The sequence below is a fragment of the Python bivittatus genome, unplaced genomic scaffold (genome assembly GCF_059951505.1).
Source record: "Python bivittatus isolate LINGU-HERP-01145 unplaced genomic scaffold, Pbiv_v1 ctg000070_np1212, whole genome shotgun sequence".
NCBI lineage: Eukaryota > Metazoa > Chordata > Lepidosauria > Squamata > Pythonidae > Python > Python bivittatus.
In genome coordinates, this window is record NW_028277034.1 from 39,865,436 (window position 1) to 39,880,128 (window position 14,693).

The 14,693-nt window shown below is 39.2% G+C and overlaps 1 protein-coding gene across 2 annotated transcripts in view; it reads left to right on the forward strand.

The window, feature by feature from the left end:
- The window catches only part of MANBA (mannosidase beta), a 55,179-nt gene that overhangs the window by 25,789 nt on the left and 14,697 nt on the right, over positions 1–14,693 (forward strand). For both annotated transcript variants that reach the window (XM_007429806.4, XM_015888356.3), the window contains 5 exons: positions 2,029–2,139; positions 4,093–4,244; positions 4,777–4,894; positions 8,543–8,629; positions 12,689–12,856. In XM_007429806.4, coding sequence (XP_007429868.1) covers positions 2,029–2,139; positions 4,093–4,244; positions 4,777–4,894; positions 8,543–8,629; positions 12,689–12,856 — 636 coding nt within the window. The remainder of the gene's footprint in view (positions 1–2,028; positions 2,140–4,092; positions 4,245–4,776; positions 4,895–8,542; positions 8,630–12,688; positions 12,857–14,693) is intronic.

Below are 14,693 nucleotides of genomic sequence, written 5' to 3' on the forward strand. Positions count from 1 at the left end.
CACCTGCAGCATCCTTACACTTTCTAAGGACACCCAATTCAAATGGTTTTTTACATTCAGTACTTTAATTATTTTTAATGGTCAAAATCTTGTAAGATGAATTCACACTTGAGATCTCAGTAGGCAAGAATGTGAGATTTGGGGGAGATTTTCTTTAATGGGGCACTCATGCCTTTGCTTATGGTATTTGGCTATTATTGTTGGTCGCACAGTCAGCCAGATGTTTAGACTGGATTTGGCATTTTATCTACCTATCGAGTCATTATTATTATTATTATTAATCACCCCTTTTAATATATATATAACTCAAGGTGATGAACATACTTAATATTCCTGCCTCCTATTTTTTCCCACAACAACAACACTGTGAGGTGGGTTGGGCTGAGAGAGTGACTGGCCCAAAGTCACCCAGCCGGCTTTCATGCCTAAGGGAGGCCTACAACTCAGTCTCCGGGTTTTTAGGCCAGCACCTTACCTAACCCCAACCTAACCCTTATAATATTCCTTCTTCTCCAAATTCTCTGAACCTTTCCTCCCCGTTCTAAAATAACTTCGGATGGGAACTAGTGAGACAGGATAGACTAGTGGAGGAAGAAAAGCATGTATGATGTTTTGGTACATCTTTCTTTGATGCTAATATACATTTCCAGATCCCCAACATGGAGTGCATTATTCACAGTGCCAAGTGATCAAAGGAGGAACAGTTTTTTATAAATTTCAGTATTATTTATACCATTTTATACTTATTTGTTTTAGTCAATTACAGTATTTAGATTATTTGAGGTAAAATTAACTTTAACTACAAAGGATTTTTTGTTTATAATATCTTCACACTGCAATTTTACCTCAATAATTCTATCTTCATCCCATTTTATGCTATTAACATGATTTTTGTTTTTATACTTACTGTAGCGTAAGAGCTATGTCATTGGTTATATGCTGGTCTATGACCAAAATAAAATTGATTGATTGATTGATTGATTGATTGATCAAAGGAGGGACAATTAAACTGGGTTTAAATGCTATTACAGTACCGTAAGAGGAACCTACCTCCCTGAGGCTAAAATCTAGCTCACGTTTGAGAGTTGCTGGAAGAAAGATGAAAGAAATAAGTTTTTTTCTCTTCTGCAGTGGACCCCATTTCAGTTTGTTGACTTCCTCTTGCCTTTAGCAGCAGGAAACGAACAATTGGTTCTTAGTTAACCAGTTGACAGCACGTAATAGATTACTTTATGACTGGTCCTAATGGCAGCAGGAAGCCCAGAGATTTTTCCCCACTGGCCAGTTGGCTGCATTGATCACCTAGTTCAAGGCAAGGCAAAGTTTTTGTGGTTGGAGACCAGGGATTTTTCATTCTGCTTTTTACTGAGAAGTCATACTGTTAGTGGCACCAACTATACCCACATTTGGTTATTTATTTTAAGGAATGTTGGAAGCAGTTGTTAAGTATTGTTAGGATGAGCCAATGCTACATATATCGTGACAATGAGTTTCTTCCATTGTCTCCCTAATAATTGTTTTGATTGGTCTCACAGCACTAATAACTTGTAACTATTAGAATATTTGAAATAGGTTCTGAATGCTACAATGGACATTTTCTGCCTTGTAAGGATAATGTCTGTTCTGAATATTGACCTAGATTGGATTTTCCCAAACTGAAATGAATAATGGTCACTGATCACGTAAGGCTTTGATGGAGGAAGTTTTGAATTGATCATGAGCATAACTTGATACATTCTAGGTGATGTCCTTGTACATTTGATTTTTTATATATGAAAAAGGTAAAAGCTCTTTAATATATGGAACCTGAATAAAACATGGAATTCTTATATCACTAATACCTACTGCAGATAGCTGGGTCCCCTGGAAGGGTTGCTTTGTCACATTGTTAGCTCTCAGTCCACCATTCAAGGAAAATTGAAGGACATCATTTGTTCAAGGAGCAGTCCTCTATGAGCTGAATGAAGTTCTGTCCAGGCTTTCATCATCATATATTTTTTTTCTTTCCCTGGGGCGGTGGGTTTAAAGAGTGTGCCAGTGGAACTTTGGTGGCCGTTTGGACATGGAAACCAGACTGGATACAACATGACAGCAGTGTTCGTTATGCAGGGAGGATACAAGATCACAAAACCTTGGAAGGTATGTCAGAACTTCTGCTTAGCATTACATATAACATACAATTGTCTCTTCTCTTTTATCGCCTCTCTGACTGAATTCATACATTGCACTTTGCTAATGGTGAAAGGATCACCACACATTGCAAGATTTTGGCTCTTCTAATGCTGAAGTGGATGAGTGGAGCCTGAACTGTATCCCTCTCTCTCAATTATACACGTATTATTAACATATTGTCCAGACATTGCTGAGATATTCCACTCTACATTTGAATATTTTCATTTTGCAACCTATCTGTATTAAAGATAAAATTGTGGATTGATGGCCATGTTGGATGTCAGATTGAACATTCATTCATTCCCTGTCTGCAATATCCAGCAATATCAGCAGGATCCCTAGAAGGAAGGAGGAAGCAAATAGTCTTCCTCCTCCTCGTAACAGATCTGAAAATTCTTGGGGTTCTAGAAATTCGTCACTTTGTTTCTTTCAGAACATCTGATCAGATCAATAAGATGGTCAGCAAGAAAATCAGGCAGGTCTCCTGAATGGCTTCATGGACCATAAAGGCGTAGTGGAAGACTGCATATGATCCCCATGTCACTCACTCAGAAAATGGTCCCTGAAAGCACTGCATGCAACCACTGGAATACATCTAGCAGTTGCCACAGAATAGTGATTTTTAATAAAAGGATTTATGAATAGATCTAAATTAAAGCTAGTTTTGGTCTTGACCCTGTCCCTTTCTTTTTTCTGGCTCCACTCTCTTATTTGATATTCTGTCCTTGCAGCTTTAAGCCTGAAGAACCTGCATATTCTATGCCTACACCAGGGAGATCAGTGCAAAAGGCATTGCTTTGAGTATAATGTGGGGAATTAATCCTATCTAATATGGTCTAAGGATGGCAAAAGCGCAGCCTTCTTTTCATGTTTGCAAATAAGAATTTCCTTACTGAAATGAAACTCTTTTTTATGTATCAGAAGGAAGTGTTCTTGTTAGTTTTGTACAGGCCAACCTGTGCTGGATTCCACCCATCCTTATCTACAGCCAGCCAAGCCTTCCTTTCATCACAGTTCTGTTCCAACATAGCTAGAAAACAGCAGACTGGTCTTGAACTGAGCCAGCAATTGGGAGTGAGTAGGTTAAAATGTATTCAATTTATATCCCATTTCCCCATTTAATGTTATTTTATGTTATTTATTGCCACTTTGGGCAATAGCATTAAAGGAAAGGCAAAAGCACATTAACATATAAAAATACTATAAGTGGTTGTTTCACTGTTGCTGTTGTGATTGGCAACTTCTTGTCATCATGGAGTGATTTATTTCTACAGTGCCTGTTAAAATGGTAATACCTACGTTTTTACTATATGGTGTGTTTGGTTCTTTCCTCTTGGATGCTTATGCCTTGGGGGTGGAGTGTGAGCGGTAGGGAATAGCCTTCCCCAAATTAGCTTGCCTTCTCAAGCCATTGCCCTCCAGATGTGTTGGGCTGCCATTCTCATCCTACACAGCCAATGGTTATGGTGGCTAGCGATTATGGGAATGGTAGCCCAACCCACTTCCAATCAGACGTAGTGCTGGAGAAAAGATTTGGGACCCTTTTAAACCTAGCCTAGGGTTTCTGTAGTTTCTCTGTGAATGCAGTTTGCTTGTCATAAATATTTAGTCTAGTTGATTCATTACTTTACCCCGTTAGTAATCATAAGCAGACTGCATGTTCACAGCAAACATGCATTTTCTTTGTTGAAAAAGAATCAGGAATCAAGCAGGAACATCAGAATTTTCCAGCAATGTCTACTTTCAGGTTCCTTCTTCAACTGATTCTAATTTAATCCAACTTCATATCTTATTTTAAGAAATCTTGCAATAAGGTTGCATTATATTTCACATGGTGGTGTTGGGGAGGAAAATATCCAAATCATGCATCTTAAAGGTAAATGTTTCTGTCAAACCTGTCCACATTTTCATTTTCCCCAGGTTTATTTTCGAACAGTAGAACTGGTAGAGGAACCCATTCCTGGCTCGCCTGGTTTGAGTTTTTATTTCAGAATAAATGGACTGCCCATTTTTATGAAAGGTTCCAACTGGATTCCGGCTGATTCTTTTCCTGACAAAGTGAGCTCTAAAATGTGAGTTTAAACGAATGTTTTTTAGATGTTCGTCCATATAGGTAACTACTTGATTGAGCTTTGGAGAATTTTGAAACAGTTTTGTAGAAATGTTAATATTGCTTTCTAATGGAAGAAATAATTCTGACAGTCTAGAAATAATAAGATGCATTACAGATTCATAAATGAGGAAGGAACACAGTGAGTAAAACAAAAGATCTTTTGAAGGACTGGGAACCGAAAAGTGGCCGAGATATTTTTTTTCCTGTTTGCATGCTGGTGCTGCTTCTCCTTTGAAAAGGAATGAAAATAGCAGCTTGCAAAGATTAATTCGCTATTAACCTATGCCAATCCCCAGAAAATATGATAGCTGAGTAGCTCCCTTCAGTTCAGTGTTATTCAGTTCAGAATAGTTTAATGCTAAAATGTAGAATGCAAGATCACTACAGAATTGTGCGTGCTTTCAAATGAAATATTTGCTACTTCCTTATGTTTTTCTATGGGGTATGCATTTACTGCTCAGTAAGACTGAACTCCCACTTCTTCTTGATAGGTTACGGCTCTTCTTGCAGTCAACGGTTGATGCCAATATGAATATACTTCGAGTTTGGGGAGGAGGCATATATGAGCAAGATGAATTCTATGAGATCTGTGATGAACTAGGAATCATGGTAACCCCCCCCAAACCAGCATGTGCTAGCAGCAACTGACCTCTAAAGTAGTAGTGTAAATAATATTTTCTCTTTAAATTTAAGTGTAGCCTTTGGCTGCACAGAGGTTGCTCATTCATGTAGTAAAATCACAGGTAACAGCTTAAGCCATGGAATGGAAGGTGAGTCTTGTTGGAGCAGATCTAAAATCTAGTGCTGGATGACTAATGCACCAGTGCGGCAATGCTCAGCCAGATTGGTGAATATACTCTTCTCCTGTAGAGCAGTTTGTGAATATCTGAGGAAACAGAAAACACTGGTGCTTTTAGTTTACTGAATCTATGCTTATGTGGTAAAGACTGCACACTTCAACAGTTTATATGTCTCCCTATTCGGGAAAATGCAAACCAAATGAAGCCAAAAGTAACAGCAGAAAAATGCAGAAGTAGAAGAATGAGAGACATGAGGAACTATTCATGGTTTCTGTTTGGTTTTGGTTCTCTTGGTATCTAAAAAATGTATGATATTTAATTCTAACCCATATTATTACTAAATGCTCACTGTGATGGTTCTTTCTGTCCTTTGAGGTATGTTAAGGTTCAAATGCTGTAAAATATACAGTGAGGCAAAAAAGTATTTAGTCAGCCACCAATTGTGCAAGTTCTCCCACTTAAAAAGATGAGAGAGGCCTGTAATTTTCATCACAGGTATACCTCAACTATGAGAGACAAAATGGGGAAAAAAATCCAGAAAATCACATTGTCTGATTTTTAAAGAATTTATTTGCAAATCATGGTGGAAAATAAGTATTTGGTCAATATCAAAAGTTCATCTCGATACTTTGTTATATATCCTTTGTTGGCAATGACAGAGGTCAAACGTTTTCTGTAAGTCTTCACAAGGTTTGCACACACTGTTGCTGGTATTTTGGCCCATTCCTCCATGCAGATCTCCTCTAGAGCAGTGATGTTTTGGGGCTGTTGCTGGGCAACACGGATTTTCAACTCCCTCCAAAGGTTTTCCATGGGCTTGAGATCTGGAGACTGGCTAGGCCACTCCAGGACCTTGAAATGCTTCTTACGAAGCCACTCCTTCGTTGCCCAGGCAGTGTGTTTGGGATCATTGTCATGCTGAAAAACCCAGCCACGTTTCATCTTCAATGCCCTTGCTGATGGAAGGAGGTGTTCACTCAAAATCTCACGATACATGGCCCCATTCATTCTTTCCTTTACACGGATCAGTCGTCCTGGTCCCTTTGCAGAAAAACAGCCCCAAAGCATGTTGTTTCCACCCCCATGCTTCACAGTAGGTATGGTGTTCTTTGGATGCAACTCAGCATTCTCTCTCCTCCAAACACAACGAGTTGAGTTTAGACCAAAACATTCCACTTTGGTTTCATCTGACATTCTCCCAATCCTCTTCTGGATCATCCAAATGCTCTCTAGCAAACTTCAGATGGGCCCGGACATGTACTGGCTTAAGCAGGGGGACACGTCTGGCGCTGCAGGATTTGAATCCCTGGCCGCGTAGTGTGTTACTGATGGTAGCCTTTGTTACTTTGGTCCCAGCTCTCTGCAGGTCATTCACTAGGTCCCCCCATGTGGTTCTGGGATTTTTGCTCACCGTTCTTGTGATCATTTTGACCCCACAGGGTGAGATCTTGTGTGGAGCCCCAGATTGAGGGAGATTATCAGTGGTCTTGTATGTCTTCCATTTTCTAATTATTGCTCCCACAGTTGATTTCTTCACACCAAGCTGCTTACCTATTGCAGATTCAGTCTTCCCAGCCTGGTGCAGGTCTACAATTTTGTTTCTGGTGTCCTTTGACAGCTCTTTGGTCTTGGCCATAGTGAAGTTTGGAGTGTGACTGTTTGAGGTTGTGGACAGGTGTCTTTTATACTGATAACAAGGTCAAACAGGTGCCATTACTACAGGTAACGAGTGGAGGACAGAGGAGCCTCTTAAAGAAGTAGTTACAGGTCTGTGAGAGCCAGACATCTTGCTTGTTTGTAGGTGACCAAATACTTATTTTCCACCATGATTTGCAAATAAATTCTTTAAAAATCAGACAATGTGATTTTCTGGATTTTTCCCCCCATTTTGTCTCTCATAGTTGAGGTATACCTATGATGAAAATTACAGGCCTCTCTCATCTTTTTAAGTGGGAGAACTTGCACAATTGGTGGCTGACTAAATACTTTTTTGCCCCACTGTAGTTTAGGCACCAGAAGATAATTGAAAGCTTTGGATTATTTTGAAATTTCTTACTTTAGAAAGCAAGTAATGCTTTTTCTTAAAAAAACATACATGCAGAGTCCTGGCTTGAGACCAAGCACAGAAAGTTTCAAAACCCATTTATTTTTAATGAAGGGTGTATACAAACAGAAGTATGATTAGGAGGAAGACGCCTGCTTGAAATTGCAGAAAAATAGTACCTGTGAAACTCTGAGTTATAGTCTATAAGTTCATTTTCCTAGATTATGATTAATGATGTAGCCAGGTGAAACTTGAGTTCCCACCCTGGGCTCTTTGGATAACATCCAAATGCAATTATTTTACTTGCTCTCACCCTCCTCTAGTTCTTCCCTCCAGCAAGACAGAACCTGGTGCAGAAAATATCCAGTTCAGATTAAAGAATTCAGAGCCTAGAGATCTGTTTTGAGCATCAAATCTCATCATCTTTCCATGCAAATTCCATACTTGATTACTTGATGTTTCTATTATTTCAGAGTGTTATCTGTGTATGTGTTTATGTGTGGGGATAACTATTTTTGCTGTTTCTAGTTAAAAAAATAAAAATAAAAACTGCTGATCATTTGCATCTTGTTATATATGGACCAGTTGTTCCAAAGAGTGAGTATGAGGAGTCATCTCACAAGCTCTTGCCCGTTTTCTGAATGTTTGGCTTCCATAGAAAGTAAGCCTCAACAGTGTTTTGTAACCTTGTTTCCTGCAGAGGTGTTGAACTTCAGCTCCTATAAATACAGAGAAATCTGGGAGTTGTAATTTCCAGACATGTGGATAACACCAAGTTGGGAAATGCTGCCCTAGGCCCTTTTATTTATCTTAGTATTCTACCCAACTGCTTGTTGAAGAAACAAACCATGTTTACTTTTTGGTGTTCTGGCTAAAGAGTATGATGTCCATAGGATGTTTGATAACAAGCCATCGTTTTTTCAAACTTATTATTTTATATTACTGTATATTATTTTTTTCTGCTTTATAATGCTTAACTTCTCCCCAGATCACCCCAATTTTGTTGGGATGAACAAACTTTTATTGTGGCTTTATTATATCTTCTGTACTGCAAAACTGCAGTGCTGTACATGCCAATGAGAAGGAAGCTCTATATCTAGGGGGGCATATTTTCAGGAAAGTGTGTACAAGATCTTAGCTTTAATTATGATTTGGAGGAAGAAAATACATTTATGACTGTGTGTTCTTTTTAAAAAGTAACACTTAAGGGAATCTTTCTTGATGCAGTGCCCTCCAGATCTATGACATAACAGCCTCCATAATCCCTAGACAGCATGCCCTTAATGGGAATTATAATCCAATACATTTTGTAAATACCAGGTTGGAATCACTAATATAATGGAAACTGTCTTCTGTGTCTATAGGAAGAAACTGGTTGTTTGTTGATCTTCTATTTTGTTCTAATTTCTCTAGATTTGGCAAGACTTTATGTTTGCGTGTGCCCTTTATCCAACCAACCAGCACTACTTAGACTCAATAAGAGCAGAAATTACTCATCAGGTATGTTATTCTGTACATGAGGATCAAGATACTGATAGACTATCACAAAGAAGTAAACCTTCATGTCAGTTGAAGGCTTATCGGCAAATTTATCTTGGTCCAAGCAAGCTAATTCTACTGTTACTCCACCTCTCCCTTCCTTCCTACAATGCACTGAAAGATGTTAATGGTTGGTATACAAACTTTCTAACTTGGTTAACTGTCCACGAGTTGAGTAATATTCTTGAAAACTCTTTCCCAGAACTCTTGTGTCAAAGGTAGGCAACTCCTGTTCTTTGGGTTGGATGCAGCCCAGGGTCTCTCCATCCTGTGTGACACATCCTTACAATCCCCATGAAGCTTCCATAGGATACTTAAAAAAAACAAACAAACCTAATTTCCACATGGAGCAAGAAGCGTGTTGCAGTTGTTAACTATCTTTTCCTCATATGTTGAATATTCTCCATATTCAAAAAGCTTTCACTGATGCCAAGGGACACCTCTTAGTTATTTTACAAGGATATGGGCCAAGCAGGAGGAAAGAGATGTGGAGGGAGGGAAGGAGACAGACTTGGGGGGGGATTTAATGGATTGGATTATTGTGTGTGCTGAAGAGATGTAGAAAAAAGAGAATGGATGCTTTCTTTCCCCAAAGGAAGTACACTGTATATTAATGTGATTGTGGACTGCCTTTCATATAGAAAAGTGTTCATTGATTAACTTGTGTGGTTGATCATTTAATAACCAATTGTAAACATTGAAAGTGGGCCAGTATAATTTTGAGCTGGTAGGATTAGCCCTTTCATCACTACCACCTCTGGACTCCAGCCAATTCCATCACTGAAGAGTTGCTTGGATTCATCGAGTTTTGGATGCATTATGAAGAAGAGACCATTTCTGTGATGCCAAGAGCAACACTGGGGCAAATTCCAGCAAAGGGGACAGGATCCAAAGCTTCCAGATGGATCCTATAAACTATTCACTGAATTGGACTTAAAATATATTCCTGTTTTGAGTTGGGTTCTGAAGTCTTCAGAAACAGATACTTTTAGCTGGTAGAATTAATTTGAAATTCCTGGGTTGTTTTCAGGCTAGGTTTATCAAAGCAAGCCCCAGTTGCCTTTTTCCTCTCTAGGGTGAATAAACAGAGTCCTTTTTGCATTGGGCTGAGAGAGATTCTCTTATCCTTTCTGCTCCCAGAACTGGAAATAGGAGGCACACCAGTTACCATATTTTTAAAGGGCAAAACCTATTAAGGTTTTATGTATTCACCTAAAGGAGAGGAATGTATCAATCATTTTGAAAATGAGTGTTACATGATGATGACTCAGGAGTCAAAATTGTCTGAGCCACTCTTGGGGATATACAGTACAGTGCAAAAGTTTTAGGCAGGTGTGAAAAAATGCTTTCAAAAATATATATTGTAATTGTTTATGTTTATCAATTTACAAAATGCAAAGTGAGCGAACAGAAGAGAAATCCAAATCAAAATTTGGTGTGACCACCCTTTGCCTTCAAAACAGCATCAATTCTTCTAGGTACATTTGCACAGTTTTTGAAGGAACTCGGTAGGTTGTTCCAAACATCTTGGAGAACTAACCATAGATCTCCTGTGGATGTAGGCTGCCTCAAATCCTTCTGTCTCTTCATGTAATCCCAGACAGACTCGATGATGTTGAGATCAGGGCTCTGTGGGGGCCAAACCATCACTTCCAGGACCCCTTGTTCTTCTTTATGCTGAAGATAGTTCTTAATGACATTGGTGGTATTTTTGGGGTCGTTGTCCTGCTGCAGAATAAATTTGGGGCGAATCACACACCTCCCTGATGGTATGGCTGCCTGTATTTCTCAGCATTGAGGACACCATTGATCCTGACCAAATCTCCAACTCCACTTGCAGAAATGCAGCCCCAAACTTGCAAGGAACCTCCACCATGTTTCACTGTTGCCTGCAGACACTCATTATTGTACTGCTCTCCAGCCCTTTGCCGAACAAACTGCTTCCTGCTATAGCTAAATATTTCAAATTTTGACTCACCAGTCCAGAGCACCTGCTGCCATTTTTCTGCACTCCAGTTCCTATGTTTTCGTGCATAGTTGAGTTGCTTAGCCTTGTTTCCACATCGGAGGTATGGCTTTTTGGCTGCAATTCTTCCATGAAGACCACTTCTGGGCAGACTTCTCCAGAGAGTAGATGGGTGTACCTGGGTCCCACTGGCTTCTGCCAGTTCTATGCTGATGGCACTGCTGGACATCTTCCGATGTTGAAGGGAAGTAAGCATGATGTGTCTTTCATCTGCTGCATTAAGTTTCCTTGGCCAACCACTGTGTCTACAGTCCTCAACATTGCCCGTTTCTTTGTGCTTCTTCAGAAGAGCTTGAACAGCACATCTTGAAACCCCAGTCTGCTTTGAAATTTTTCCTGGGAGAGACCTTGCTGATGCAGTATGACTACCTTGTGTCTTGTTGCTGTGTTCAGTCTTGCCGTGGCATATGACCTGTGACATGAAACTGTCTTCCACAACCTCACCTTAGTAGCAGAGTTGGCTGTTCCTCATCCAGTTTTAAGCCTCCTACACAGCTGTTTCAGTTAATGACTGTGTTTCAACCTACATATGAAATTGATGATCATTAGCACCTGCTTGGTATAATTGGTTAATCATACACCTGACTCTAATCCTACAAGATCCCTTACTTTGTGCAAGTGTACAAAGTGTGCAAGTGTAAGAATTGATGCTGGTTTGAAGCCAAAGGGTAGTCACACCAAATATTGATTTGATTTAGATTTCTGTTCGCTCACTTTGCATTTTGTAAATTGATAAACATAAACAATTACAATATATATTTTTGAAAGCATTCTTACTTTACAGCATTTTTTCACACTTGTCTAAAACTTTGCACAGTACTGTATAATCTGTATGGCAGGAGGTTCCGAATTTTTTGTCCTTTCAGAATGTTTGTGAGATTATACTTTCAGTGCTCTCACACAGCAGCTGCCGTTGTAGGCAGTCACACATTATCCATGTACTAAAAACGGTCCCATTTATCACCAGCTCTTGTTCTTCCCCCTCCCATGCCCTCCATCTCTGTAGTGTGTCTTTATCTTTCCACCTCACAACAAAGTACTTTGCTCCAGTCACCATCATTTGATTTTCTAAGAATGTCTCTGGAATCTAAAAGAGGCCCAGAAATAGAGATCATGCTTGTCAGAAATAGAGATCATGCTTGAGGCTGGTACTTTACTCTGCTGCACATTAGTTTTCCATTTCTTGTTTAATTAAAAGAATCTAACACCCCCCTCCTCCCAAGGTGGAACAGGGAACTTGGTAATCTCTGCATGCAAAGGGGCCCGGTTTTATGCGTTATAAGTATAACCCATATGCTTATGGATGTAGCAGCCAGATGAAATATCCCCTAATCTCTTCTGATCTCTCTAAAAAAGCAAAAGAAAGCACTGTTTTGTTGCTGCACGTTAAACAAATTGATGTTCATGCTCCCAACACTTCTACACATATCTGGCTCAGATAACTCCTATTTGCCTTAGTGGAAGAAAACATGACTCATCCAATCCATGAACAGGGAGTGACTTTGGAAACTTCCATTTTGCTGATGAAAACTTCAGAAAATTAAATGCCCTGTTTATTTCTTCTATCAGAGATAAGCCTAGGTAGCAGGTTCAAGAGAAGTAACTGGGTACCATTGGACAATTCTAATTTCTTATTTTTTAAAAGTAATTATTTTAATAAATAAAAAATAAATAAACAGGAGTTGGTGTGATGGGACTAGATTCTTCTTTGGAGGCTTTAGAATACAAGTCACTTCCAGAATTTGAAAAATGGCTTCCTTTTACACTATGTCACATTTCCAGATTTATTAAGACATTTGGTAAAATTGTGTAGTTTCTTTCCTCAGTGCCCTTTGTCTTTTAACCTTTGACCATGCTTGCTGTGATTTCTGGGAGTTGCAATCCTAATGCATCTGGAAGAAGTCAGTCTTGGGAGAGCTACTTTGTCTTTTCTGACTTTGCATTTTTGTACAAATACTTTTGTTTGAATTTGACAGAAGCTCTATTCTTTTCAGGTAAAGCGACTGAAATATCACCCGTCCATCATTTTATGGAGCGGGAACAATGAAAATGAAGCTGCACTTTCCACCAACTGGTTCTCCATTCCAAGTGCACAGATGAACCTTTATTTCAAAGATTATGTGATACTTTATGTGAATAATATCCGAGAAATTGTTTTTGCTGTAAGTACTGGTTTCTTTTCCCCTATGAAATCTAAAGAGGGCTGACATTTTAGTTGGTTTTATGTTCTGCTGAATTGTGATTTTCCTTCAGAGTCTGGAAATGAATGGATTGTTTTGAATATGTTGCAGGCAAACCCTTCATGTTAAAGATGCACTACATAAAATCTGGAAACATCTGTTTCCTTTGAGTCCTGATGTGCTAAGATCAGCCCTGACAACCATTTTATGTTCTGCTTTCCCCCTACATTTGTGCTGGCTTTGTAAGATATGTATTAAAATGATTTCTTCTGTTGATTGCCTATTGTATCAGGTTCTCCAAGAGTCTTGCTTGGAGGGGGGAAAAAAACAAAGTCCCAATTTGAATAAGCTAAATATGCTTAAAAAGAGATAACACAGTTCTTCACAAAAGTAAGAAAAGTGACAAAACCAGCTGCAGTTGGCTGATAAACCTTTGGTGCTAGTCCTTCTCAGAGGCTCTGTGATTGCTGGGGAGGTGCATATTTCCTCTTTTCATTTTACAGCTAAAGGTGGTCTATTTGAAATGGAATTTATGGTTAACTTAATAATGATACGATAGTAGTAGTAGCATTTCTTCAGGCATTTTATAAAAAACAGATAGGAGATGAAGTCATTCTGTAAAGAACAAATTTATGGTCTGTCTCAAAAACAGTGATAGCCTAGTTATCTGGCCTAGTTCAGCTTTCTAGATCCTGTTGGAACTCCTATGTGCTTTTAGGAATCTGTCCGACTTCTCTAATAACCCTAATGATAAACTGCTAGTTAGGAAAGAGGAGACTGTTTCTAACTGTTCACCTTATTGTGCATTGGCATAATAACCTTGTCACAGTGCTCACAAGGACACATGACCCTTTAAAGAGCACTGGGTTTTGAACATGCTTCATTTTTTTCCTTCTAAATCAGGCCTGCACAATTCAACAGCTGCCATGCCATATGGATTACCAGGTGTCTTATCTTTCCTCTCTTCCTTGTATTTTCTTCTTCTTTTCCCTTCTCTTTTCTGAAGGCAGACAACAAATCTTGGACATTTATTACCCCTCTTAATAGCCATTATGTATTGGAGGGTCAAGGATCTGTTTGGCTTGTCTGGTTACAAGTTGTTCAGGCCAGTTTTAAATGTGTGCAGTGATTGTTTTGAATTTTTCTGGATCTGGACTAAAAGATGCAGGTAGGCGAGAGTTGGTTATCATAGAAGTGCGCTATGGGATACAAACATTGGACTTTGGGCTTGGTTTTTTTTCCAGCATTTGTGCTTCTCAAAGCATTTTGTTGTTGAATAGTTGCAGTCCTGATCTGGCAAGAACAGTCTGAAAGAGCTCATATTATTCTTCATTATAGGTACAAAAGTATTTTGGGGCTGGGAAGAAAGATCTTCCCTGTACAGTGTTGCCCACTTTGAAGTGCTGTGTCTAGTGAAAGAAATAATTAATCATTGGAAAAGAAGTGTAAACATCAGAACCAACTTCCCCGCTTGAAAGATTGTCCAACAGATGATGTAATTTAATACATCATTCGATGATGGTTGTAGCAGCTGCCTGTGCAGGCAACTGTCATGGCTGCATCCATATACAGCCCACTGAAACATACAGTGGCAGCTGGCCAGGGCAGAAGACTGTTCTTAGAGCTGTGTGCTTACAGGGGATGAAAGTGCTTCTTCAAGAAATGGATCAGGAGGTGAATTCTTTTGTCCAATTTGCTGTCTGAAGTAGCTGCTTCAGTCCCTGTATTGATGGGATGAGCTCTGGATATTCCATATACTACCCATATTGGTTCCATCTGTTTCCTGGATAACACTGAAGATGAAAGGCATCAGCTCCCT